Genomic DNA, 25,122 nt, shown 5'->3' on the forward strand with positions numbered 1-25,122 from the left:
CAGGAGGATGGAGTCAGGCATGATGTCAGCTGCAAGGACGAGCAAGAGGAAAGTGTGGGGGTGGGGTATAGAAGGAGACTTCAAGTTGATTCTCAAACCATGATGGACACTTAAATTGCCTGAAGCTCTTGGTAAAGTGTAGATTCTGAGTCAGTAGCTCTGGGTGGGTGTTGATATTCAGCTGGTGCAACACCTCTACAGACCCCACAACACAGGTAGTAAGGTCACCAATTATTGAAAGGACCATACCTTCCGAGAAGGGGGTGAGAAGCCAGGCAAGAGATTTGAGCAGAATGACACAATCTGACATTTTTTTAAAGGGATCTAGTACCTACTGCTCAGAAAAATAACTCTGGTGGGGCCGACGTGAAAGCAAAGAGACTATTTAGGAGGCCACTCTGCAACTTCATGAATCAGAATCAAGAATGTGTCAGTGGGGGGTGGAAGCTAGGACAGAACTAAAATCCCAGATTTAAAAACTTTTAAACCGGTGTGCAGGTCAGGAAGCAACAGTTTGAACTGGACACGGAACACACTGGTTCCAAATAGGAAAAGGAGTACGTCAAGGCTGTATATTGTCACCCTCCTTATTTAACTTTTATGCAGAGTAAATCATGAGAAACACTGGGCTGGGGGAAGCACAAGCTGGAATCAAGATTGCCAGGGGAAATATCAATAACCTCAGATATGCAGATGACACCACCCTTATGGCAGAAAGTGAAGAAGAACTAAAGAGCCTTTTGATGAAAGTCAAAGAGGAGAGTGAAAAAGTTGGCTTAAAGCTCAACATTCATGAGATATGATCATGGCATCCAGTCCCATCACTTCATGGCAAATAGATGGGGAAACAGTGGAAACAGTGGCTGACTTTATTTTTCTGGGCTCCAAAATCACTGCAGTTGGTGATTGTAGCCATGAAATTAAAAGACTCTTGCTCCTTGGAAGGGAAGTTATGACCAACCTAGACAGCATGTTTAAAAGCAGAGACATCACTTTGCCAACAAAGGCCCATATAGTCAAAGCTATGGTTTTTCAATAGCCATGTATGGATGTGAGAGTTGGCCTATAAAGAGGGCTGAGTGCAGAAGAATTGATGTTTTTGAACTGTGGTGTTGGAGTAGACTCTTGAGAGTCCCTTGGACTGCAAGGAGATCCAACCAGTCCATCCTAAAGGAGATCAGTCCTGAGTGTTCATTGGAAGGACTGATGTTAAAACTGAAACACCAGTATTTTGGCCACCTGATGTGAAGAGCTGACTCATTTGAAAAGACCCTGATGTTGGGAAAGATTTAAGGCCGGAGGAGAAGGGGACGACAGAGGATGAGATGGTTGGATGGCATCACTGACTCAATGGACATGAGTTTGGGTAAACTCTGGGGATTGGTGATGGACAGGGAGGCCTGGCGTGCTGAGGTTCATGGGGTTGCAAAGAGTCGGACATGACTGAGCAAGGGAATTGAACTGAATACCACTGGCCCCCTGTTCAACCACTTCTTTGTTTCCTTATACAATAGAGCCTAAATAAGCACAGACCACATCTATAGCCCCCATCTTATAACTAAGAAAGCTGAAATTTGAAAAAGTTGTCATAGTATTTAGTGACAAAAGTGACATTTACATAAAATTCTATTAATTCAAGATCTAAATAATTTTATATGCAGCAGCTGCCTTCTGATAAAAAGAAAGCTCAAATAACTAAAACTTTTAAAAAAATACTACCTAATTGCTATTGATAGTCATTTTAAGAACATTTAGGATTTATATTGGGTTAGTCAAAAAGTCCATTGGGTTTTTCCATAACCATCTCATGGAGAAACTCACATGAACTTTTGGCCAACTCAATAATAATCCCTGGTATCTCTGGAATTATATTAAAAAAAGAAAATTATATTTACCATGAATTTAATGCTAAATGTTCTCCTGTGTAGCTAATAATTTTTAAAATTTATTCTCATTAAATAGTTCTTTTTTAAATTTTTCTGAGGTTTATTATAAAAATATTCAGACATATGAAAAATAACTTAAAAGAATTGCACAGGAACATCCAAACACCCAACACCTGAGATGTTACTTGTCTTTGTAACTTAGGAAACCTATTTTGATCAAGGATTCATTTGATAAAAGTGCCAAAACTCTGAACCTCTTCCCTTAAATACATATATACAAAAATATTTTTATTTTTCCAATGGGGTTCATAGACCCATTGAGGTGTAGGTTATGCGACACTGATATTCACTGTATGCTTAGTTACTCAGTCATATCCGACTTTTTGTGACCCCATGGACTGTAGGCCTTCAGGCTCCTCTGTCCACGGGATTCTCCAGGCAAGAATACTGGAGTGGATTGCCATGCCCCCATCTAGCTGATTTTCCCAACCCAGGGTTCGAACCAAGGTCTCCCGCATTGCAGGTGGATTCTTTACCATCTAATACACAAGGGAAGCCATGATATGAGATAAGCCATTTATCAACCTGAATATGTTAACAAGTCAATACATCTTGACCTTACTGTGTTAAACAGCTTTAAACTATTACTATTTTAAGCATTATTATGATGATTAGCCATTAGTCACATAATGCCTGAACAAAATGAGAATCAAAGTGATGTGATTCCTTTCATCAGTTACCTCTGCCCTGAATGGTGCTTGTAGAGCAGAAAAATCGACTTCTGAAGGGTAATTTGAGAAACAGTATGGTGCTATGACAAACCTAGATAGCATATGAAAAAGCAGAGACATCACTTTGCCAACAAAGGCCCATATAGTCAAAGCTATGGTTTTTCAGTAGTCATGTATGGATGTGAGAGTTGGACTATAAAGAGGGCTGAGTGCAGAAGAATTGATGCTTTTGAATTGTGGTGTTGGAGAAGACTCTTGAGAGTCCCTTGGACTGCAAAGAGATCCAACGAAAAGCATAGCATGCTACAGTCCATGGGCTTGCAAAGAGTTGGACACAGCTTAGCAACTGAACAAAAACAACAGTGGTGCTGGGGAGCTGTAGATGGAATGATCACAGTCCTACCATCTGGCATTGGCGCCTCAATCCAGCTGCCATAGTAACCTTATAAACAGAAAACATTAGAAATAACTTATAGCCAGATTAATAAAATGAAGAATAGGATACTGTCTGGATAAAGGGTTCAAGAAGCCCAAGTATCATTCTCAGTTCTCTAGAATAACATTCCAGGTGTTCTACTAAATTTACAACTCCAAGTACAGTATATCAATAACCATAATTGTTAATTATTGCTTTCAGAGATAAGCATGATTTTATAGAATGTTTGATATTTTTTCACCAACAGAGTAGGTGATTTATAGTTATTATTTTATATTAAAATGAGCCTCTCTAAATCATTCTTTTATTATCTTTCATGACACTGGGCAGTTGGTTCAGATATAGTGTAATATATGTGAAGCAGATATTCTAGCACTCTCTTCAGAAAACTGTACTGTTAAATGCTGGTTTGATTTAGTGATATAGATTCAGGGAGAGCTGTAGATTCAAACAGGTGTCCTAGTGAGTCGAGTAGTATACTTATAATATTTTTCACAAGATGCTAAGAAAATGTTCTTTTTATACAGGTACAAATATGAAAGGTATTCTGTCTCCAATTCCACTCTCAGCATCTCTCCATGTCTTCTGGATTCAAACAATTCATTACCAATTCCAGTTGTGGAAAAATCACAATCCAAAATAAATAATGGTAAGATAATTATTTTTGACTTGAGTAAACAAGTACTTTTAGTCTTTATAGGTGATTTAGCATGTGGTATATGATTTTTGCTGTCAAAAACTTTACTACTTAAATTGAGATATTATAGTACCATTAAAAAAAAATCATAGCATATAAAGCTGAAGCTCCAATGTCTTGGCCCCCTGATGTGAAGAGTCAACTCATTGGAAAAGACCCTGATGCTAGGAAAGATTGAGGGCAGGAGAAGGGGGCCAACAGAGGATGAAATGAACTCAATGAACTCATCAACTCAATGAACATGAGTTTGAGCAAACCCTGGGAGATAGTGAAGGCCAGGGAAGACTGGTGTGCTGCAGTTCATGGTATTGCAAAGAATCAGACACAACTTAGTGACTGAACAGCAAAAACAAAAGCAGTATATGATGAGATCTTAAGAAAATACTCAGAAAATCAAATATTATGGAAAGATGGTGCATTAATTGCTAGTGACTGGGAAAGTTTACAGCAGTTCTAAATAATGAGTACTGTGAAACAGGGTAAAACAAGTTTAACATGTACAAATCTCATATAAAGTATTTATTTTTTTCCCCAAACGCAGTTTAATTTTTGTGTTCAGCCCCTTTTCATCAAAATGGCAAAAACGTGATGTCAGTCAATTTGTCCCTAATCTCTACCCACGTCCCCAGGGGTAGCTTACATTCTAAGGAGCTTACATAATGGTAAAGGGGGAAATTGTGGGAGGGGAGGTCTTGCTGTTATCAGCCCTCTGTCAGCCTAAATATTTAAGATCCTTCTGGCCACAGTGTTTGTTCATATACATCATCTTGGGGTCATCTTATGTCCACATTCATGTCCTTTTTAGCATAGCAGCTCTTTGATGCAAAAGTGACCATCATGGAAACATGCAAATAATTCTACTTTCCACTCAAGATAGGATTTGGGGAATTTTGTGAACATATCCAGAGTTCCACGTGGCTGACCTACACTGCACAGCAAGGCTATGTGTAGGCCATGCTTGGGAGCATGGGAACCATCTCTTCTGTGTTACTCTAGGCATTGGAAGCCCTGTGAAGAGGCAGGGGCAAGGATGCTTAGCGATACTGCATTTCATCCTTGGGATCCTGTTATCTCCCTGGCTCTACCTGGCCATGGTGGCACAGGTTTCCTCACTCATGGGGCCCATGAATCTACTCACAGGTCTTTGCCATGTCTCTGGGATGCCGCACTGGTGGACACTCAAATCCTCTCTCCCCAAGACCTTTAGCATCAGTAGGCTCAACCTTCCTCTCCACTACCCTCATCTCTCTCCTACTCCTAGGCTGCGGAATCCACTTCTATAGAGGCAGTGTGGAAGCCCTTCTTTTATATACTTGCTATCCATCTAAATCTTTTATCTACACCATAAAACTTTCTCACTCCCCTGATGTCTTCATTGATGCTTTCCTTTGAGATGTCCTTTTTCTGGCCAATGAACCAGAGAGGTCTGACTCTGAATGAAAGCAAGGATAGGAGAATGAAAAGAAATACTGATATATGAGGAGAAAAATAGGGCTGGTCATATACATGTAAAAGGTTTATCCTATCCTGCTGTATGAAAAGAAGGTATTCTAGAAGAAAAGCAAAGCATAAAAGAAGGCAATAGATACATTCAGGAGAATGTATATAAATCAGTGAATGAGACCAGAGGGATTGTTCATGTAAAGAAAAAACAGATATTTGGACCTTAAAAAAGGCTGAGTGCCAAATAATTGATGCTTTTGAACTCTGGTGCCGGAGAAGACTCTTGAGAGTCCATTGGACAGCAAGGAGATCAAACCAATCAATTCTAAAAGATATAAACCCTGAATGTTCACCGGAAGAACTGATGCTGAAGCTGAAGCTTTGATACTTTGGCCATCTGATGAGAAAAGACGACTCATTGGAAAAGATCTGAGGCTGGGAAAGATTGACGGCAAGAGAAGAAGGGGGCAAAAGAGGATAAGATGGCATCACCGACTCAATGGACATGAGTTTGAGCAAACTCTGGGAGATAATGAAGGACAGGGAAGCCTAGTATACTGAAGTCCACAGGATTGCAGAGTCAGACATGACTTAGCCACTGAACAATAAAAGTTTAATTCAGTTTAATTCAGATCCACACAGAGAAGCAAGGAGACAGACTAGAGGATTTAGACTTTGGTATGTACATAATGTACAGTCATTGAAGATATTTTGGGTTTGGTTTTGACAATCAAGGGAGAGACATGCTATAAATGACAATGAGTGTGTGTTTGTGACTCTTTGTGACTTCATGGACTGTAGTCTGCCAGGATCCTCTGTCCTTGGAATTTTCCAGGCAAGAATACTGGAGTAGGCTGCCATTTGCTTCTCCAGGGGATCTTCCTGAAAAGCCCCTGCATCTCTTGTGTCACCTGCATTGGCAAGCAGTTTCTCTGTCATTGTACCACCCAGGAAGCCCATAAATGACAATACAACTAATATTTAAACCTTTCATATTAAAAAGAGAAATGTAGGGTTTAGGGGTGGGGGATGAAGTTTTTTAATGTAAAGATACAAAATTATTAGGCAGGTACAGAATATATGACTCATAAATCAATGCTTTTCTTTCCTTTAAATGAAATCCTGTTCCCTTAAAGTCATAGATATATACAAACCTTAGATACAGTGGACACAAGTATATCCTAAAGGAGCTAGTGGGGTAAATAGAGGACTCATCTCAAAAATGCTTTGCACGCAAACCCCATTTCCTCCAAATATTTTAGAGCAGAGCTGTCTACCAGAACTTTTGTAGTGATGGGAATGTTCTATATCTATGACATCCACTGGTGCCTCAGACGGTAAAGAATCTGCCTGCAATGCAGGAAATCCAGGTTCGATCCCTGGGTCAGCAAGGTCCCCTGGAGGAGGGCATGGCTACCCACTCTAGTATTGTTGCCTGGAGAATCCCATGGACAGAGGAGCCTGACAGGCTACAGCCCATTGGGTTGCAAAGAGTTGGACACAACTGAGTGACTAAGACATACACATAGTAGCTATTAGCCCCATGTGACTATTGAGTACTTAAAGTATAACCAGTAAGACTGAGGAATTGAATTTTTAATTTCATGTAATTTTAATTAATCAATGCCAGTGGCCACATGTGACTTGCGGCCACTGTATTGGAAAGCCCAGAGCTAAAGTGTCTACACTTATCTACAAGACTCCTCTATCAACAATAATAGAATCCCCCAAAGGCAGGGCTGAAATTGACACTGGAATCAATGTTGAAAAAGAAGTCCCATTATATTTGGGAGAGTGAAATAAAAATCCAGAGAAGTTAAGCAAAATATCCCTGGTCACTTGGCTACATTTCTAGGAAAGGCAATCAGAACTAAATGTCACATGATTACACAATAATCTTTTATGTCACAAAGTCTGATTCATCCACACAAAAGCATTCACCCCAATTTTTAATAATCCACACTTCACTTTCAAAAATTACTTTCAAAGTTACTACAAGAGAAAATATCTCCTACCTCATAAGATTCTTAGGATAATTCAATTTGAAAAAGTCTGCAAACCACTTAGCTCGGTGCTTGCCAGAAAGTGGTGATTGTTGGAGGTAGTTAATATTGACACTTTTGTTAAAGTCACCTAACTATTTAATTATGATATGGGGAGTAATTATTCTACTTCACATGATCATATTAAGACATGACTTTCATGAAAGTATTTTAAACATTTTAGCTTTGAATTTCCCTCTAAAAATAATATCAGAAGCTTATCTTTTTTTGGAATTGTTATGCCACTAAAGCATGAGAGTGTCAGTCCCTCAGTCATATCCAACTCTTTGCGACCCCATGGACTGCAACCTTCTGGACTCCACTGTGCATGGAATTCTCCAAGCAAGGATACTGGAGTGGAGAGCCATTCCCTACACCAGGGCATCTTCCAGACTCTGGGATTGAACCTGGGTTTCCTGCATTGCAGGCCGATCCTTTACTGTCTGAGCCACCAAGTATGGTTTTTAAGTTTTATATGAATTTGTTTCTGAAATGTGAGCCCTTAACATGTCTGTTCACTATCAAAGAATTTAGTTGTAGGAAATGATGCTAAAATTTGAAGTATCACCCATATAAAATTTGAAATTCAGATAAACCTTCATCACCAATAAAATTGCAGGTGATTTCTGTTGCAAAATAGAAAGTTTAAAGATTAAGGCAAGAAAAGCCTTTGTTCAAATTTTTCTATTTTTGTCCCAGACTGGACATTGTATGTTACTGAAGTACAGGAATTCAAATAATTCAGTAGAAATATGAAATAAAAAGAAAGAAAAAAAGAAATAAGGAGAACAATAGATTTCCTTGGTCAGTTTCTGGGGGATTTACACTAGCTAAAATATGTTGCTCAAACTCCTATCAGTCGATTTATTGCTGATTTCACTTCTGCATTCTCATGCATCTTTAGGACAACTTGCAGACATGCAGAATAAATGTTTAACTTCAATAGTGATTGAATTTCAATCCTCTTGTTTGTTTTCCTTTTAAGAATGTCAAATTGATGCCAGCTCCTCCATGTGGGTTTACGTCTTCCTGGGAAACCTTCTTCGTGGATTTGGAGAAACTCCCATTCAGCCTCTAGGCATTGCCTACCTTGATGATTTTGCTAGCCAGGACAATGCGGCTTTCTACATTGGTAATTCCCGCCTCATTCATCTTTCTGGGGTGCAGGATACCTGGTTTTCTCAACTCTATTCTCAACTAAATAGAGTGTGGAAGGTTTTATATTTCATATCTAACTCCTCTATTCAGTTCACACTTTTCTGAAGTTCACACTGAGGGTTTGGATAGAGAATAAACTTCAGTTAAAAGGACCTATTGCATTAGGGAAAGAAAATCAGATTAAAAGAAATTATCTGTGAGCTCAACTGCTGTGGTGTATGACCTGTATCTTTACAGATAGAGAAGAAGGACAAGAGCCAGGCCTGAGCCACTCTTTTCTAGGACAGGTCCCAGTGCATAGAATAGTGGCTAAAATCACAAAAACAAAAATATGTGTTTGGTCGTTCAGTCATGTCCAACTCTTTTCCACCCCATAGACTATACCCCGCCAGACTCCTCTGTCTTGGGCTTTTTTAGACAAGAATACTGGAGTGGGTTGCCATTTCCTCCTCCAGGGGATCTTCCTGACCCAAAACAAAAATATAGCAATTCCAAAGCCAGGCGAATCAAAGCATTTATTGAGTGCTTCTTATGTTCTGGAAGCTAAATTTGTTCTCTGTTTCACACATTAGTCTTGGTTTCTTGGGGGTTCTGATCTTCTGAGAGTTTGCCTTCAAAGACAGAAGGACAAGATTTAAATTCATTAAGGCAGTGGGGGTTGGGGGTGGCGCTGTGCCTGAATGGAGGAGCTTGGTGGGCCCCAGTCCATGGGGTCACACAGTTGGACATGACGAGCGATTTCACTCACTTAACTATAGCTAGGTATAGTTCCGTCCTGGCTAGTCACATGGAATTCCAGAGGGTTCTGATGACAGCCAAGAATGCTGCATGTAGTTAAAAACGGGGCACCTGTTCTAATGGGAAGCTGCAGCACAGATCAGGATGTAGAACAGAAGCTCCAACACATGTATTAGGCCATTACTTTGGGGACCGGAAGAAAGATTGTAGCCAGGAGATGCACATAGGTGTCATCGTGTCCCTGTTCTGTCCAGGAGCTCAGAGGCTGCTCTCTCCCCTTCGTCCTCTTTTCTATTCTGTAAAAGATCCAGTATGAATTTCCCAGGTGGCTCAGTGTTAAGGAACTTGCTTGCCAATGCAGGAGCCACAGAAGATATGGGTTCAATCCCAGGTTTAGGAAGATTCTCTGGAGGAGGAAATGGCAACACACTCCAGTATTTTTGCATGCGAAATCCTATGGACAGAGAAGCCTGGTGGGCTACAGTCCACAGGGTCATAAAAGAGTTGGATATGACTTAGTGACTAAACAACAATAATAACAAAACTGAGGTCTAGAAAGTTTAAGAAGAGTGCCAAAGACCACAAGACTGAGGACTCAGCCCTTAGCCCAGATGTGGTTCTTTTTCCACTGCACAGTGTGACACTGTGGGGACCCGCTGCCCAGCTGGACTGTTCGGTATGTCCTGCCCTCCACCTACAGCCCATGGGGTCACAGAGTCAGACACTACTGAGCATACATGCATACATGCAACTGCTATTTACTCCTCCAGTTAATCTCCCAGGGATATGCGCAATACAGTCTGTGATGAAATAAAAGGCAGGTGGGTGATATTTTGCAAGGATAGCAGACTTTCTGGTTACTAGAAATGATGTCATTGAGGAGATCTGCTCCAGCTACCTGGAGCTCCCCAGGTGGGTCAGGAGCATTGCAGAGTGCCCCTCTTCCTTCTCTCAAGTCAAGCTCCTTTGCTTAAGCTGTATAGTTACTGTGTTCACAGGTGATCCCCTGGAAGCTCTAACACAAGCTCTTTCCCATTAAGATGGAAGAAATCAACTTTAATGTTGAAACAAGTCTTATGGTCAATTAAGCAACTGACCATAAAAGGTTTTCGAAAGACAGTCAGAACAGTATAATTCTGATTTTTATCACTAGGGGGAATCCAATCCTAGGGAGTAATATTTTGTTCCATTTGCCAAAATTAGCTGAGTCTTAGTGTTATTAACTTACTAAAAGGTAATTAATGCCTTAAAGATGCTCATTCTTCTTCCAACACTGAGAAGAAGTTATTTCCGGATTCAGTGAGGTTGAAAAGTTGACAAATTAAGCACACTTAAGGGAAGAGTTGATGAAATATTTTCAGTGACTAAATGGATCTCATGCATGTTTCCTGTTTAAAATTTTATTAATGTACAAAAGCAAAGAAATGGTACTTTTGTATTTTGTAGGATGTGTGCAGACAGTTGCTATTATAGGACCAATCTTTGGCTTCCTGTTAGGCTCGTTATGTGCCAAACTGTATGTTGACATTGGCTTTGTAAATCTAGGTAAGGAAGTTTATTTCTCTTTATTCATCTATTTTTGTTACTGTAATTTTTAATGGGAATAGTGTCAAAAATATCAAATTGTCTTTAGTCTTTCATAAAATGAAAATAATCCTTGAAAACTTACTACTTATACAATTATCACACACATTAATAAATGGAACATGAAAAATAGGTGGTGATTATAACCAGATGAACCATAGTTTGTTAATCAGTTGTATCATTTCCCACTTCTGGTTTCCCAGTTTAAAGACATTCAAGCTTAGTTAAGACTAACAACTGTGGCTTCTTACAGACTTCAGGTGAATCAACATTTACTACAGTCACATCAATTAATAACATATTTCTGGACTTTCCAAAAAGGCCAACAATTGAAAGTCTCTGGCAACTAAAATTCCTTTCTTTAATGTACAAATCTTTTTTAGCTGAAGAAACTTTATAGTGAGACTAACTTTCCTTCTGGAGGAATGCTTGTGGAGGGAATAAATGAGGACTTCATCTCTCCATAGCTGTTAATTTGTTTCTTTCCTTATAAGATGTAGGCCCTAGACATACATAGAAATTATCTGTTTTCCTGAAGAATTCCTAGAAAGCAGTTAAAAACAAGAAAACAAATTTTAGTTTTAAAAATTTTGGAATCGCCTTGTCACTAGTGTGTGCTACAAATGATTATTATGTGTTACAATAGAATGCAAAACACTTGAGCTGGCTGTTCTTTTTTAATCAAATAACCGGAATATGCATTCCAGAAATTTTGTTTATTCATTTATTACTCCTCACATTTATTTCATGTCTACTCTAACTCAAGTAATGTTCTACCAAAGTGAACAAAACAGTTGATTCCTTGACTTCATGACGTTTAAAATCTGGTCATGGCGACTGATATAGATAAGAAAGCATAGGCATGATGAGAGGTACTGAGGAAAATTGTGAAAAGGAAGCAATGAACATGCAGTGATAACTAAATCAAACATTTCACTGAGTATAATGTAGTGCTGATCAAGCGTAATTGTCAAAGGATTCTCATAGAGGGTAACAGTTAGAGTACAATAGTATGTTTCATGCGTTCTTATATATATATTTTAAAAAAAAACTTTATTTGCTTAAAATCATTTGTCAATGCTTACATTTCAGTCAAATAAGAAACAGTATCAAAAATTTTATAATGAATAAATATTGATGTTTTAATTATTAAAGCATATACAAATCTTGTTTCAGAACTAGAATATCTCTGAAATATTACTAATCATCATTTAATAAATAACATTCTGAGTGGCTCAGACTAGATTTGGGCCTAAGCATATAGGGTCTTTTTCTTTCAGTAAAATTCTAGACATTCAATGTGTAAATCAGAGGAAAATGGCACTCATGTTGGAGAGGTAGCAGAAGGCTTTAAACCCTCCTAAGTCTTTCTCGCGTGTTGCTTTCCTCCTGTCATAGGTCCGGGGGTCCCTCTGCAGAAGCCCAGAGCAGAGTAAGAACCCCTTCAGGACTGTGGATTCTATATTTTTAATCTAAGGAACAAAAGAGAAATAATTGTGCTCTGAAGACATCTTCTTTCCTTTAAAAATCAAGATCATGATAATGTTCAGTTCAGTTCAGTCGCTCAGTCATGTCCAACTCTTTGCGACCCCATGAACCGCAGCACGCCAGGCCTCCCCGTCCATCACCAACTCCCGGAGTTCACCCAAACCCATGTCCATTTGGTCGGTGACGCTATCCAACTAGCTCATCCTCTGTCATCCCCTTCTTCTCCTGCCTTCAATCTTTCCCAGCACCAGCATCTTTTCCAATGAGTCAACTCTTCGCATGAGGTGGCCAAAGTATTGGAGTTTCAGCTTCAGAATCAGTCCTTCCAGTGAATATTCAGGACTGATTTCCTTTAGGATGGACTGGTTTGAACTCCTTGCAGTCCAAAGGACTCTGAAGAGTCTTCTCTAGCACCGCAGTTCAAAAGCACCAATTCTTCAGCGCTCAGCTTTCTTTATAGTCCAACTCTCACATCAATACATGACTACTGGAAAAACCACAGCCTTGACTAGATGGACCTTTGTTGACAAAGTAATGTCTCTGCTTTTCAATATGCTGTCTAGGTTGGTCATAACTTTCCTTCCAAGGAGTAAGCGTCTTTTAATTTCATGGCTGCAATCAGCATCTGCAGTGATTTTGGAGCCCATAAAAATAAAGTCAGCCATTGTTTCCACTGTTTCCCCATCTATTTGCCATGAAGTGATGGGACCAGATGCCATGATCTTAGTTTTCTGAATGTTGAGCTTTAAGCCAACTTTTTCACTCTCCTCTTTCACTTTCATCAAGAGGCTCTTTAGTTCCTCTTCACTTTCTGCCATAAGGGTGGTGTCATCTGAATATCTGAGGTTATTGATATTTCTCCCAGCAATCTTGATTCCAGCTTGTGCTTCCCCCAGCCCAGCATTTCTCATGATGTACTCTGCATATAAGTAAGCAGGGTGACAATATACAGCTTTGATGTACTCCATTTCCTATTTGGAGCCAGTCTGTTCCATGTCAAGTTCTAACTGTTGCTTCCTGACCTGCATACAGGTTTCTCAAGAGGCAGGTCAGGTGGTCTGGTATTCCTATCTCTTTCAGAATTTTCCAGTTTATTGTGATCCACACAGTCAAAGGCTTTGGCATAGTCAATAAAGCAGAAATAGATGTTTTTCTGGAACTCTCTTGCTTTTTCAATGATCCAGCGGATGTTGGCAATTTGATATCTGGTTCCTCTGCCTTTTCTAAAACCAGCTTGAACATCTGTAAGTTCATGGTTCACGTATTGCTAAAGCCTGGCTTGGAGAATTTTGAACATTACTTCACTAGCGTGTGAGATGAGTGCAACAGTGTGGTAGTTTGAGCATTCTTTGGCATTGCCTTTCTTTGAGATTGGAATGAAAACTTACCTTTTCCAGTCCTGTGGCTACTGCTGAGTTTTCCAAATTTGCTGGCGTATTGAGTGCAGCACTTTCACAGCAGCGTGTTTTAGGATTTGAAATAGCTCAACTGTAATTCCATCACCTCCATTATCTTTGTTCATAGTGATGCTTCCTAAGGCCCATTTGACTTCATATTCCAGGATGTCTGGCTCTAAGTGAGTGATCACACCATCATGATTATCTGGGTCATGGAGATCTTTTTTGTACAGTTCTTCTGTATATTCTTGCCCCCTCTTCTTAATATCTTCTGCTTCTGTTAGGTCCCTACCATTTCTGTCCTTTATTGAGCCCATCTTTGCATGAAATATTCCCTTGGTATCTCTCATTTTCTTGAAGAGATCTCTAGTCTTTCCCATTCTATTGTTTCCCTCTATTTCTTTGCATTGATCACTGAGGAAGGCTTGTCTTATCTCTCCTTGCTATTTTTTGGAACTCTGCATTCAAATGGGAATATCTTTCCTTTTCTCCTTTGCTTTTCACATCTATTTGTAAGGCCTCCTCAGACAGCCATTTTGCTTTTTTGCATTTCTTTTTCTTGGGGATGGTCTTGATTCCTGTCTCCTGTACAATGTCATGAATCTCCGTCCATAGTTCATCAGACATATGTTCAGATTAGAAAAAAAGTTGTCATGTATGAATTACTATGTATTTTTATGATGTGATAGAGCTAATGCTAGGATTTTAAGAGGCTTATTTAATGCACTAGCTTTGCTGTATATGTTCTCTAGCCACCCTGTCTGTTTTTCAGATGATATAACCATCACCCCAAAGGACCCTCAGTGGGTGGGTGCCTGGTGGCTTGGCTACCTCATAGCAGGAAGCATCACTCTTCTGGCAGCTGTGCCTTTCTGGTGTTTACCAAGGACTCTACCAAGACCCAGGAGCAGAGAGGACTCCAGTTCCTCCTCTGAGAAATCTAAGTTTATTATGGATGATCACACAGACTACCAAACACCTCCTGGAGAAAAAGCAAAAATCATGGAAATGGCAAGAGGTAAGCCCAATTCTCTTTGGTTCTGAAGCACTTTCCATATTCCTGTTGAAATTTTCGAGGTGATCTATAAACAATACTTCTTTCTCCACTTCATGTGTTCAGAAAAAAAAATTGAGAAACTATACAGGAAGCCAGGCTTCCCATGTGGCACAGTGGTAAAGAATTTGTCTGCCAATGAAGGGGACGCAGGAGACTTCAGAGTTTGATCCCTGGATCAGTAAGCTCCCCTAGAGGCAGAAATGGCAACTCACTCCAGTATTCTTGCCTGGGAAATTCCATGGACAGAGGAACCTGTTGGGATACAGTTCATAAGGTTGCAAAGAGTTGGATACAACTGAGCACAGGAAGAAGAAATGAAGATTATTAAAAAATCTTTGCTGCCATCTCCGCCCTTACACCTCCTCCGTGTAGACCTTGCAAAGCAGCCCTCCTGGGAGGGCTGCTTCACATTAGTCTGCATGGTCAGAAAAAACCTTCAGGGCTTGTGGCAATTGACAGATAACATCCACCCACTTGAGAATGCGCACCACTGCATGTGTCCCACCAATGATCAAAGGAATGAGTGTGGTGTGGCGCCAAAGGCCAGACAAGTTCTAGTGAATTCCCTTCCTGTGAGAATGGGTGGCCATGAGAAAGATTGGTCCCCTTCAACTGGCCCAGCAGTATTGACATTTACAGAAAATCTTCAAATTTCTATTTGGCTTGCATAAAAGGAAGAAGAGAGAATGCCAAAGCTCCTTCTATTAAGAATTAACTGGAGAAAAGTTTCACATTCTCTTCTCTGCTTCCAGGACCCAAGTTCAAAAGGAGAGAGACCAGAAAACTCAAGTTTCTGATGTCCAGCCTATGACTTTCAGCTTGATGGGGAGGGAGATTTCTTATACCTCATATCTCTTACCACATTGGAGGAATCTGTTCTCATCTGACTGATTCTAATTTATAATCTAGATCTTATGCTTGTGGAAGTGAGCACCTATGTCTGGATCTGAACCTGGCCAGATCTCAACTCTGTCTTGTGTCACTGGCTTAACATTCAGTGTGTGGGTGTACCACTCTATAAACACTCCTGGGAACCACGACAACAGGACTCAACCATTCAGCTCTGAGGCTATGGCTGCATCTTCTGCCAAGTGTGACCCTGTCTTTAATTACTCCATGCTATTTTTGTCTTATAGATTTTCTGCCATCACTGAAGAGTCTTTTTGGAAATCCGGTGTACTTCTTATATTTGTGTGCAAGCACCGTTCAGTTCAATTCTTTATTTGGCATGGTAACTTACAAACCGAAGTACATTGAGCAACAGTATGGGCAGTCAGCCTCTAAGGCCAACTTTGTTATAGGTACGCTTCTCTGTCCTTCCTGCTTTCCAATAGGTATTATCAACTCTGTGTCTTATTGATCCTTAGTAATTTTAAAAAGTTGTTCTGATATTTAGACTGAAAGCAACTTATGACATTTTAGAAAGTAAGTGGAAAAATCTAGCAGAGTAAGATATTTAGAAAGTCTGTGGTACAATTTTGTGTCAAAAATTATTTAGAACAGTGTGTGATTGACCATGAGCATACCATGTAGACTAAACATGCATTTTGTTAGGAGATTGTTAACACTGGCTATCTGTCTTTCAAGTGTAGCTGAAACCTCATAACAGTGCCTCTTCTACCTGAAGAGCTTCTAGGATTACAAAAGGTGAGTATTCAAACAGGTTAGAAGGTATGCATTGCAAAACAAAGTTTGTATTTGCTCAGGATTGAAAGACTTCTCTGACTCCTGACATTTGAGGTTGTTTAAAAGGCCTGTATTTCTAGCACAGCAGAGCAACCATTTAAGAGGAAGGTATTCAAAGGCAAAGAAAAATATGAAAAGATGAATGAAGAACCAGAATCTTCAAATACATAACCACGGTCCTGCAAGCAACTGTACCCTTTAAAACCTGGACTGTGTGCTTAGTTGCTCAGTGTGTCTGACTCTTTGAGACCCATGGACTGTAGCCCACCAGACACCTCTGTCCATGGGGATTCTCCAGGCAAGAATTCTGGAATGGGTTGCCATGCCCTCCTCCAGGGGATCTTCCCAACCCAGGGATCGAAACCCAGCTCTCCCACATTTCAAGTGGATTCTTTACCAGCTGAGCCAACAGGGAAGCCCAAGAATACTGGAGTGGGTAGCCTATCCCCTCTCCAGGAGATCTTCCAGACCCAGGAATCAAACTGCGGTCTTCTGCGTTGCAGCTGGATTCTTTACCAGCTGAGCTACCAGGGAAGCCCCAAAGTCCGTGAAGATGTCATTTAATGCTATTGTTTCATATTCTATCCCTTTGGACATATTCTTTTACGACAGGAGATTCCAGTGGTTTAGAATCATTCCTTCATAAACATTTTAAATATTGCTCTATTCATCTATCTCTGAAAGAAACCTGGGGAATGGGGAGTGGGGAAACAGCTAAGCATATAATATTTTAAGACATATAATTTTCCTGTAAAATCCTAGACAATGGACACTTAGCATATGCAATTTTAATTGACTCTTTGGTCTGCTCTTCCCCTAAATTTTAACTGCTAAGGCTATATCATTGAGAGGCTTCCCAGGTGGCACTAGTGGTAAAGAACCCATCTGCCATTGCAAGAGACATAAGAGACACAGGTTCGATCCCTGGGTCAGGAAGATCCCCTCTGGAAGGAAAAGGCCACCCACTCCAGTATTCTTGCCTGGAGGATCCCATGGACAGCCTGGCAGGGTATAATCCACAGGGTTGCAAAGAGTCAAACATGACTAAGCAACTTAGCACACACCACTGAAGTTTTAGGTTCAACATTAATTGGTTCAAACTAATTTTATTATTTAATGGTTGACCTGAAGAAATATTTTTTAGCATTTTTCAAACCTATATTCCACCCATGCCAATCAATGTATGGAATGAAAGTTTGAAACATTTAAAACTTTTAATATTTTGTTTATTTATTGAGACACAACTTGCAAGCAGCAGTTAAGTCTACAGATCTTAAATGTAAGCCCAGCTAGGCAAATATTTACACAAAAATATGTGTGTAGTAATCATTATCCAGAACCTGTAGCTCACTTTAGTATCCCAGTTGCCTCCCTTAAACCTTCTTCTACCCAACATTCTTCTCCAAACTAATAACTATTCTGAAGTCCACCGTCATAGACGAGCCTTGCCTGTTTCTGAACTTTATATAAATAGTATAATGAGCTATGTACTCCTTTGTGTCTAGGTTTTTCCCAATGGAAGTGAAATCTACAAGATTCACTCATGTTATTGCATGCAGTGGTGGTTTGTTCTCATTGCTGTGCAATATCCCATTATATGAATACACCACAGTTTATTCATTTTCATGCTGGTGGATATTTGGGTTGTTTACTGCTTTGGCATTGCATGCTTGCTCAGTCATGTCCAACTCTTTGTGACCCCATGGACTGTAGCCCACTAGGTTCCTCCATCCATGGGATTTTCCAAGCAAGAATACTGGAGTGTGTTGTCATGCCCTCCTCCAAGGGATCTTCCTGACCCGGGTACGAACCTGCATCTCCTGCATTGGCAGAAGGATTCTTTACCACTAAGCCACCTGGAAAGCCTGTTTACTGCTTTGGGCTATTCTAAATAACACTGCACAAACATTCCACATGTATTTTGGTAGGCAGATTCAGTCCTTTGTCTTGGCTCTAAGTTGGAGTAGAATTGCTGGATCCTACGGTATGTGTATGTTTTGACCTGGTAGATATTGCCAAAATATTTCGTTAAAATGTTGTGCAAATGTTTCCTCTCATTAGAAATGTAAGAAGACTCCAGTTGTTCCATATCCTTCTTTTATTTGATATTGTCAGTCTTTTTCATTGTAACCATTCTTATGGGGTCTGATGGTATCTTACTGTGGCTTAACCTATTGACTAGCAATACTGAGCATGTTTTCCCAAGCTTATTGGTCATTTCAACATTATCTTTTGTTAACTCTGTTTGAGTGGCTTGCCCATTTTTATTGGATTGCTAGTCATTATTGATTTGTAGGAGTACTGTAGATTTTTCCTGATACAAATTTTTTGTATTTTGCAAATACTTTCTCACAGACTTCAACCTTCCTTTTCGCTCTTCTTAATTTTAATTCAGTCCATTTTTAATCTTTTGCTTCTTCATTAGTGCTAGTTTGAGCCTGTTTTAGAAATATTTATCAAACCCCAAGGTTATGAAAAATAAAATTGCTCCTAGTAGATTGTTTTAACTTTCATGTTTATGTTATAATCCACTTCAAGTTATTATTTTTTGTATTATGTGAAGGAAGTCAAGGTTCACTTATCAAAATGAAGAGACTATCTTTTCCCCATGAATTGTAGTGAAGGAACACACCTTTAATACATGTTTACTTCTCATTATTCAATATGTGCATGATACTTAGAGATCCAATCTGTGCATAATACATAACACATTTGATTTTGCTCTCACTACGATGATGAATATGTTTTTTTTTTACCATCTTCAAATTGAAAAGTTTATTTCATAAAGGAAAATTAAGGGCATTTGGGGGAAGTTACTTAGAATAGAAATGAAACTATATGTAATCTCATTCCTTTATTAAGTAGATAATAAATGAAATATGCTTTACCTATAAAATTGTTTTAAGGGTAATTAGCACAGATGAAGAATGTAAGATTCTGAGAGATTTAATGACCTGCCCAATTTCATGCTTATATAGCATACATACATAATAATATAGCCAGGAATGAAACTATTTTATGTGAGTTTCTGAGTTGTATTTCCTCAGTGGGCATAATTATTTTTGGAAAACTGACAGGAAGAATCTAATTGATAATTATCTTTTTATCTATGGCTAGCTGATTTCTTTTAATCTATAACCCTATGCTGTATATTAAAATGGACTCTGAGATCCAAACAAACTCATCATCAGACTTTTTTGAGCCATTTAGCAAAGGTTGCCTGGCACCCTAATTCCTCATGTTTCTGACATATCTATAGATGATTCAGGTACTTTTGTAAGAGATAAATAAAAATGCTTAGTAATTCCACATCCTTATAACTAGGATGGGCTTTCCTGGTAGCTCAGACAGTACAGAATCCACCTGCAATGCCAGAAGACCTGGGTTCAATTCCTGGGTTGGGAAGATCCCCTGGAGAAGGGAATCATTACCCACTCCAGTATTATAGCCTGGAGAATTCCATGGAATGAGGAGCCTGGTGGACTGCAGCCCATGGAGTCACAAAGAGTTGGACACAATTGAGCAACTTTCATAGGGCATACCTGGCAGCTCAGCTGGTAAAGAATCCACCAGCAATGCAATTCCTAGGTTGGGAAGATCCACTGGAGAAGGAATAGGCTACCCACTCCAGTATTGTTAGGCTTCCCTGGTGGCTCAGAAGGGAAAGAATCTGCCTGCAAGGGGTTGGGAAGATCCTGTGGAGAAGGGAATGGCTACTGACTCCAATATTCTTGCCTGGAAAATCCCATAGACAGAGGAACTTGGTGAGCTACAGTCCATGGGATCTCAAAGAGTCAGACAAAACTGAGTGACTAACATAAGCATGAAATAACTAGGATACTTTCCTGAGTGGTGTGATTTTACATTAGTAAGTATAGGATACAGCAGAGTAAGGGAAGTGGGTAAATTATCTGACATCCCTAACACTTATTTTAAGCAGAATGGTGAAAAGAAATGCATCACTGGGTTAAAATAAAGATGGGAAAAGACATGTAAAATGGATTGGAAATGCACGTAATTCTCATTCAACAAATACTTTCTCCCTTTCATTTCTTTCCCACCCCTGGCTCTTTTCTCCATCTTTTCCCTTTGGGTTGTGGGAGAATGACCCTTTCTGTGATAAAATATGAGAAAGGCCCCAAGAAGACACATTTCCATTCTACTCTCAGAGAAAATATTTGATATGACATGGATGAAAGAATAAACAGGGATTTCTCTAAAGTGTTCAAGGGCTGACTAATCCAATGACTATTTTACTGTATGTGTTTTTATATGTTGGTCACATTCTTTCTAAAGTCTAGAAATAGCATTTTCTTATATTAATGACTTTTTTATTACAAAAATGAAAGAAAGATAAAGATGTTTCAAATTCAGGGACTAGATAGTATATTGCAAAATGATTCTGCCATTTTATAAACGGTATGAGCTTTAAAAAAATTTCCATTGCAACTTCTACTGAAAGAAATTTGACTAGCAGGTGAATCTTTCATTTAATCCTTTTTTAATCACTGTGAAGGTACATGGACATGATCTCTTCTTCCCCTTCTTATAACTCAGACTGAAATTATTTATTTTTGCTTAATTTCTTGAAATTTTTTTATTAAATAAAATAGTAACTAGTAGACAAGATATAACAATACTGACTGTAATTGACAAAAATGATTATCATTCTCAATTTTTGGAGATGTTAAACAAATAAGGAAAAATTAAAATCCTTTGAGAAAAAATAATTATAATAGAAAGCTTTATTTTGTGGCTAAGCTAGAATAGCAAATTCAGAATAGTAATATGATGTGTTCTAGAATTAAGTAAAGTTACATTAAAAACTTGTGAGGTGATGGAAAACTATCTTAATTTGTGAGGGGGAAAAACTGTTATTATCCCCAAGAAGGATGGCTAAGTTTACTTGTCTGCACTGAACAGGTATATGAAAGTGTACATTTTTACTGACATTTTTCTCTCTTTGTAACATTCAAATCTTAATATTTTGTCTTCTAATATTAGAGTAATATTGTGAAGGTCCATGATGTAAACAGAACTTTCACTTCACTGGGGAAAAAAATCTCTAAAAATATCCTAAAGTACTAAAGAGCCTCTTGATGAGGGTGAAGGAAGAGAGTAAAAAAGATAGCTTAAAACTAAATATTTAAAAAAACCTAAGAACACGGTATCCAGTCCCATCGTTTTATAGCAAATAGAAAGGGAAAACATTGAAGCAGTGACAGATTTCCTCTTATTGGGTTCTAAAATCACTGCAGATTATGACTTCAGCCATGAAATTAGAAGATGATCACTTCTTGGCAAGAAAGCTATGTATGACAAACCTATACAGTATGTTAAAATGCAAAGGCATCACTTTGCCAACAAAGGTCTGTTCAGTCAAGACTATGGTCTTTCCAGTAGTCACGTACGAATGTGAGAGCTGGACAATAAACAAGGAAGACCGCCAAAGAATTAATGCTTTTGAACTGTGGTGCTGGAGAAGACTCTTGAGAGTCTCTTGGAGAGCAAGGAGATCAAACCAGACAATCTTAAAGGAAATCAACCCTGAATACTCTTTGGAAGGACTGATGCTGTACCTCCAATGCTTTGGCCACCTGATGTGAACAACTGACTCGTTAGGAAAGACCCTGATGCTGAGAAAGATTGAAGACAGAAGGAAAGAGGGTGACAGAGAACAAAATGGTTGAATGGCATCACCAATTCATTGGACATGAACTTGGGCAAACTCTGGGAGATGGTGAGGACAGAGAAGCCTGGCATGCTGCAGTCCGTGGGGTCACAGAGTTGGACACGACTTGGTGACTGAACAACAACAAGCTCAGCTTGCCTGATATTTGGATAAATATAAATGTTAAATTCAAGAGAAAATATATAAAATAAATTGAAATAAATTACAGATGCCAGCATAAATTATGGCTTATATTTCCATCTGAAGTATTCAGATGGTAAACATTTTAAGAGCAGCACAGTTTACAACGTGAGTGGAAAAAGTGTGCAATGAAGAAATCAGACTGAAATTTCTACCTCATTGAATGGCTCAAAAATACCTAAGATGAAAGAAAAAAAGCTTTGGGAGGTGAGAAGCACATCTCATCTGTTTTTCAGGAACTTTGCCACCAAACTGGCCCTGCATGGATGACGTGGCCCTGCACAGATCCTAGGGAACTTGAAAGGGAGAACCAAATTGACAATATATTTGAAAAGTCCTACTAATCTTTTTTTGAATCATGTTATAATTTAGTCATCCTGAAATTGAGAAAGATATTCTGGAGAAACGGCTTTTATGCACATTTTAATAGAAATCCACCTATGTAAGAAACACAGGATTCTATCATGAGCATAGTTCTTCTCTTGAAGGTTTGATTGGAGGGTGAGAGATATGAACAAACAAACAGGCAATTTTGATAAGTACCAAGGCTGCCTCTAGGACCCCACACAAGGGCTTCAAAGGGGGTTCTGATGACCAAGTCATGCACCCTGGTATCAGATGCATCCTCTGGAGGCATGATATGGCTGGTAGAGGATGTGATAGGTACTCTAATTAGGGGAAGCCCAGAGCACTCTGGTGGAGGAGGAAATGGCAACCCACTCCAGTATTCTTACCTGGGAAATCCCAGGAACAGAGGAGCCTGGTGGATTGCAGTCAATGGGGTCACAAAGACACAACTGATCATGCACGCATGCAGGGTACTCTGGATGAACAAGCATACCCTTGGAGTCAGAAAGAATTATCTGGGAGATGATGCTATCTGAATTAAGAGCAAAAGGACAGGGAGGTGTTAAAAGATGAATGCATGAGAAACAGGGATGGAGGTTGGGGAGGACGAGAGAGAGCAATTATCTTGCTATCTCTGTGGCAGAGATAGCAAATGTTCTTGAGCAGAGAGACCTATAAGCAAGAGAACACATTAAATCCTCTGCAAGTTTCAAGAGAACACAAGCCTCTGAAAAAGAGGTCGGTCTAGAGAGGACATTCCTGATTATTAACAATCTGTTCTGAGGGAGAAATATCCCTAGAATTCCTTTATTCTCAGGCTATTCTAAGCCAGATGGAGTGCTGGGAAGTCAGTGAAATTTAGCACAACATGTTGCTCAGGCCAAAGAGTGTATTTTGTGCCATTGCTTCTGATGTCCCAGGCAGGATGGGTACTTTACAAAATAAATTTTTCTTTTTTATTAAAGTATAGTTGATTTTTAATACTGTGTTAGTTTCAGAGATTCTACAGCACAGAGATTCAGTTATACATTATATGTATATAGTCTTCAGATTCTCTTTCCCTATAGGTTATTATAAAATATTGAATATAGTTCCCTATGCTAAAAACTAGATCCTTGATTATCTATTTTACGTATAGGAGTACGTATATGTTAATCCCAACCTCCTAATTTATCCCTCCCCCCACTTTCCTTTTCCCTTTGGTAACCATAAATTTATTTCTATGTCTGTGAGCTTGTTTTGGAAATAAATTCATTTGTATATTTCTTTTAAATTCCACATACAAGTGATACTGTATGATATTTAGCTTTCTCTGTCTGGCTTACTTCATTTAGTGTGATAATCTCTAGGTCCATGCATGTTGCTGCAAATGGTGTTACTTTGTTCTTTTTTATGGTTGAGCAATAGTATTTCACGTTTTTTTTCTGTGTGTGTGTACATATGTATGTGTGTGTATATATATTTTATATCACATCTTTGTACATTTATCCATTGATAGACAATTAGTTTGCTTCCATTTCTTGGCCATTGTAAATGGTGCTGCAATGTATACTGGGGAGCAATGTATCTTTTAAAATTATGGTTTTCTCTGGATATATGCCCAGGAGTAGAGTTTCAGGATCCTATGGTAGCTCTATTTTTAGATTTTAAGAAACCTACATATTGTTCTCCATATGCCAGTTTACATTTTCACCAACAGGGTAGAAGAGTTCCCTTTTTTCTACACCCCCTCCAGCATGTGTTATTTGATGATGGTCATTCTGACCAGTGTGAGGTGATACCTCATAGTAGTTTTGATTCTCATTTCTCTAGTAGTTAGTGATGTGGAGCATATTTTCATGTGCTTTTTGGTCATCTGTATGCCTTCTTTAGAGAAATTTCTATTTAGACCTTCTGCCCATTTTTTTATTTTTATTTTATTTTTTTTTTTTAACATTGAGCTGTATGAGCTGTTTGTCATAAAAAGTAAAGTGAAAGTAGCTCAGTCATGTCTGCATCTTTGTGATCCATGGAATTCTCCAGGCCAGAATACTGGAGTGGGTAGCCTTTCCATTCTCCAGGTGATCTTCCCAACCCAGGAATCAAACCCAGGTCCCCTACATTGCAGGCAGAGTCTTTACCAGCTGAGCTACAAGTGAAGCCCATTTGTCATAAGAAAGAACGAAGTTTTGCCATTTGCAGCAACATAGACAGACTTGAAGGATATCATGCTAAACAGTGAAGCCAGACAGAAAGACAAATATTGTATGGTACCACTTATCTGTGGAATCTAAAAAATATAACAAACTAGTGAATAAAATAAAAAAGAAGCAGAGTCACAGATACAGAGAACCAACCAGTGGTTACCAGTGGGGAGAGGGAAGGGGGTAGGAGCAATATAGAGATAAGGGATTTTTTAAAAGGGGGGTTATTATGGGGTTATCTGAAATCACATTGTGTGAACCTTTCAAAAATTGTAAAGCACTATGGAATTTAAATACTCTTTAATTCAAATAAATAAACTTTCAAGTTAAAATCATCAACATCATCAACAGCCGATGCCTCTTAGCTGATGTTCAG

General features: G+C 39.0%; 1 protein-coding gene across 1 annotated transcript in view; it reads left to right on the forward strand.

The window, feature by feature from the left end:
* SLCO1C1 (solute carrier organic anion transporter family member 1C1) overlaps positions 1-25,122 on the forward strand; it is a 65,249-nt gene that overhangs the window by 19,839 nt on the left and 20,288 nt on the right. Inside the window, 5 exon segments of the mRNA XM_061124131.1 lie at positions 3,581-3,702; positions 8,221-8,367; positions 10,578-10,676; positions 14,373-14,618; positions 15,794-15,958. Of these exon segments, the coding sequence (XP_060980114.1) occupies positions 3,581-3,702; positions 8,221-8,367; positions 10,578-10,676; positions 14,373-14,618; positions 15,794-15,958 (779 nt within the window).

Source organism: Dama dama, chromosome 22 (assembly GCF_033118175.1).
Source record: "Dama dama isolate Ldn47 chromosome 22, ASM3311817v1, whole genome shotgun sequence".
Classification (NCBI taxonomy): Eukaryota; Metazoa; Chordata; class Mammalia; order Artiodactyla; family Cervidae; genus Dama; species Dama dama.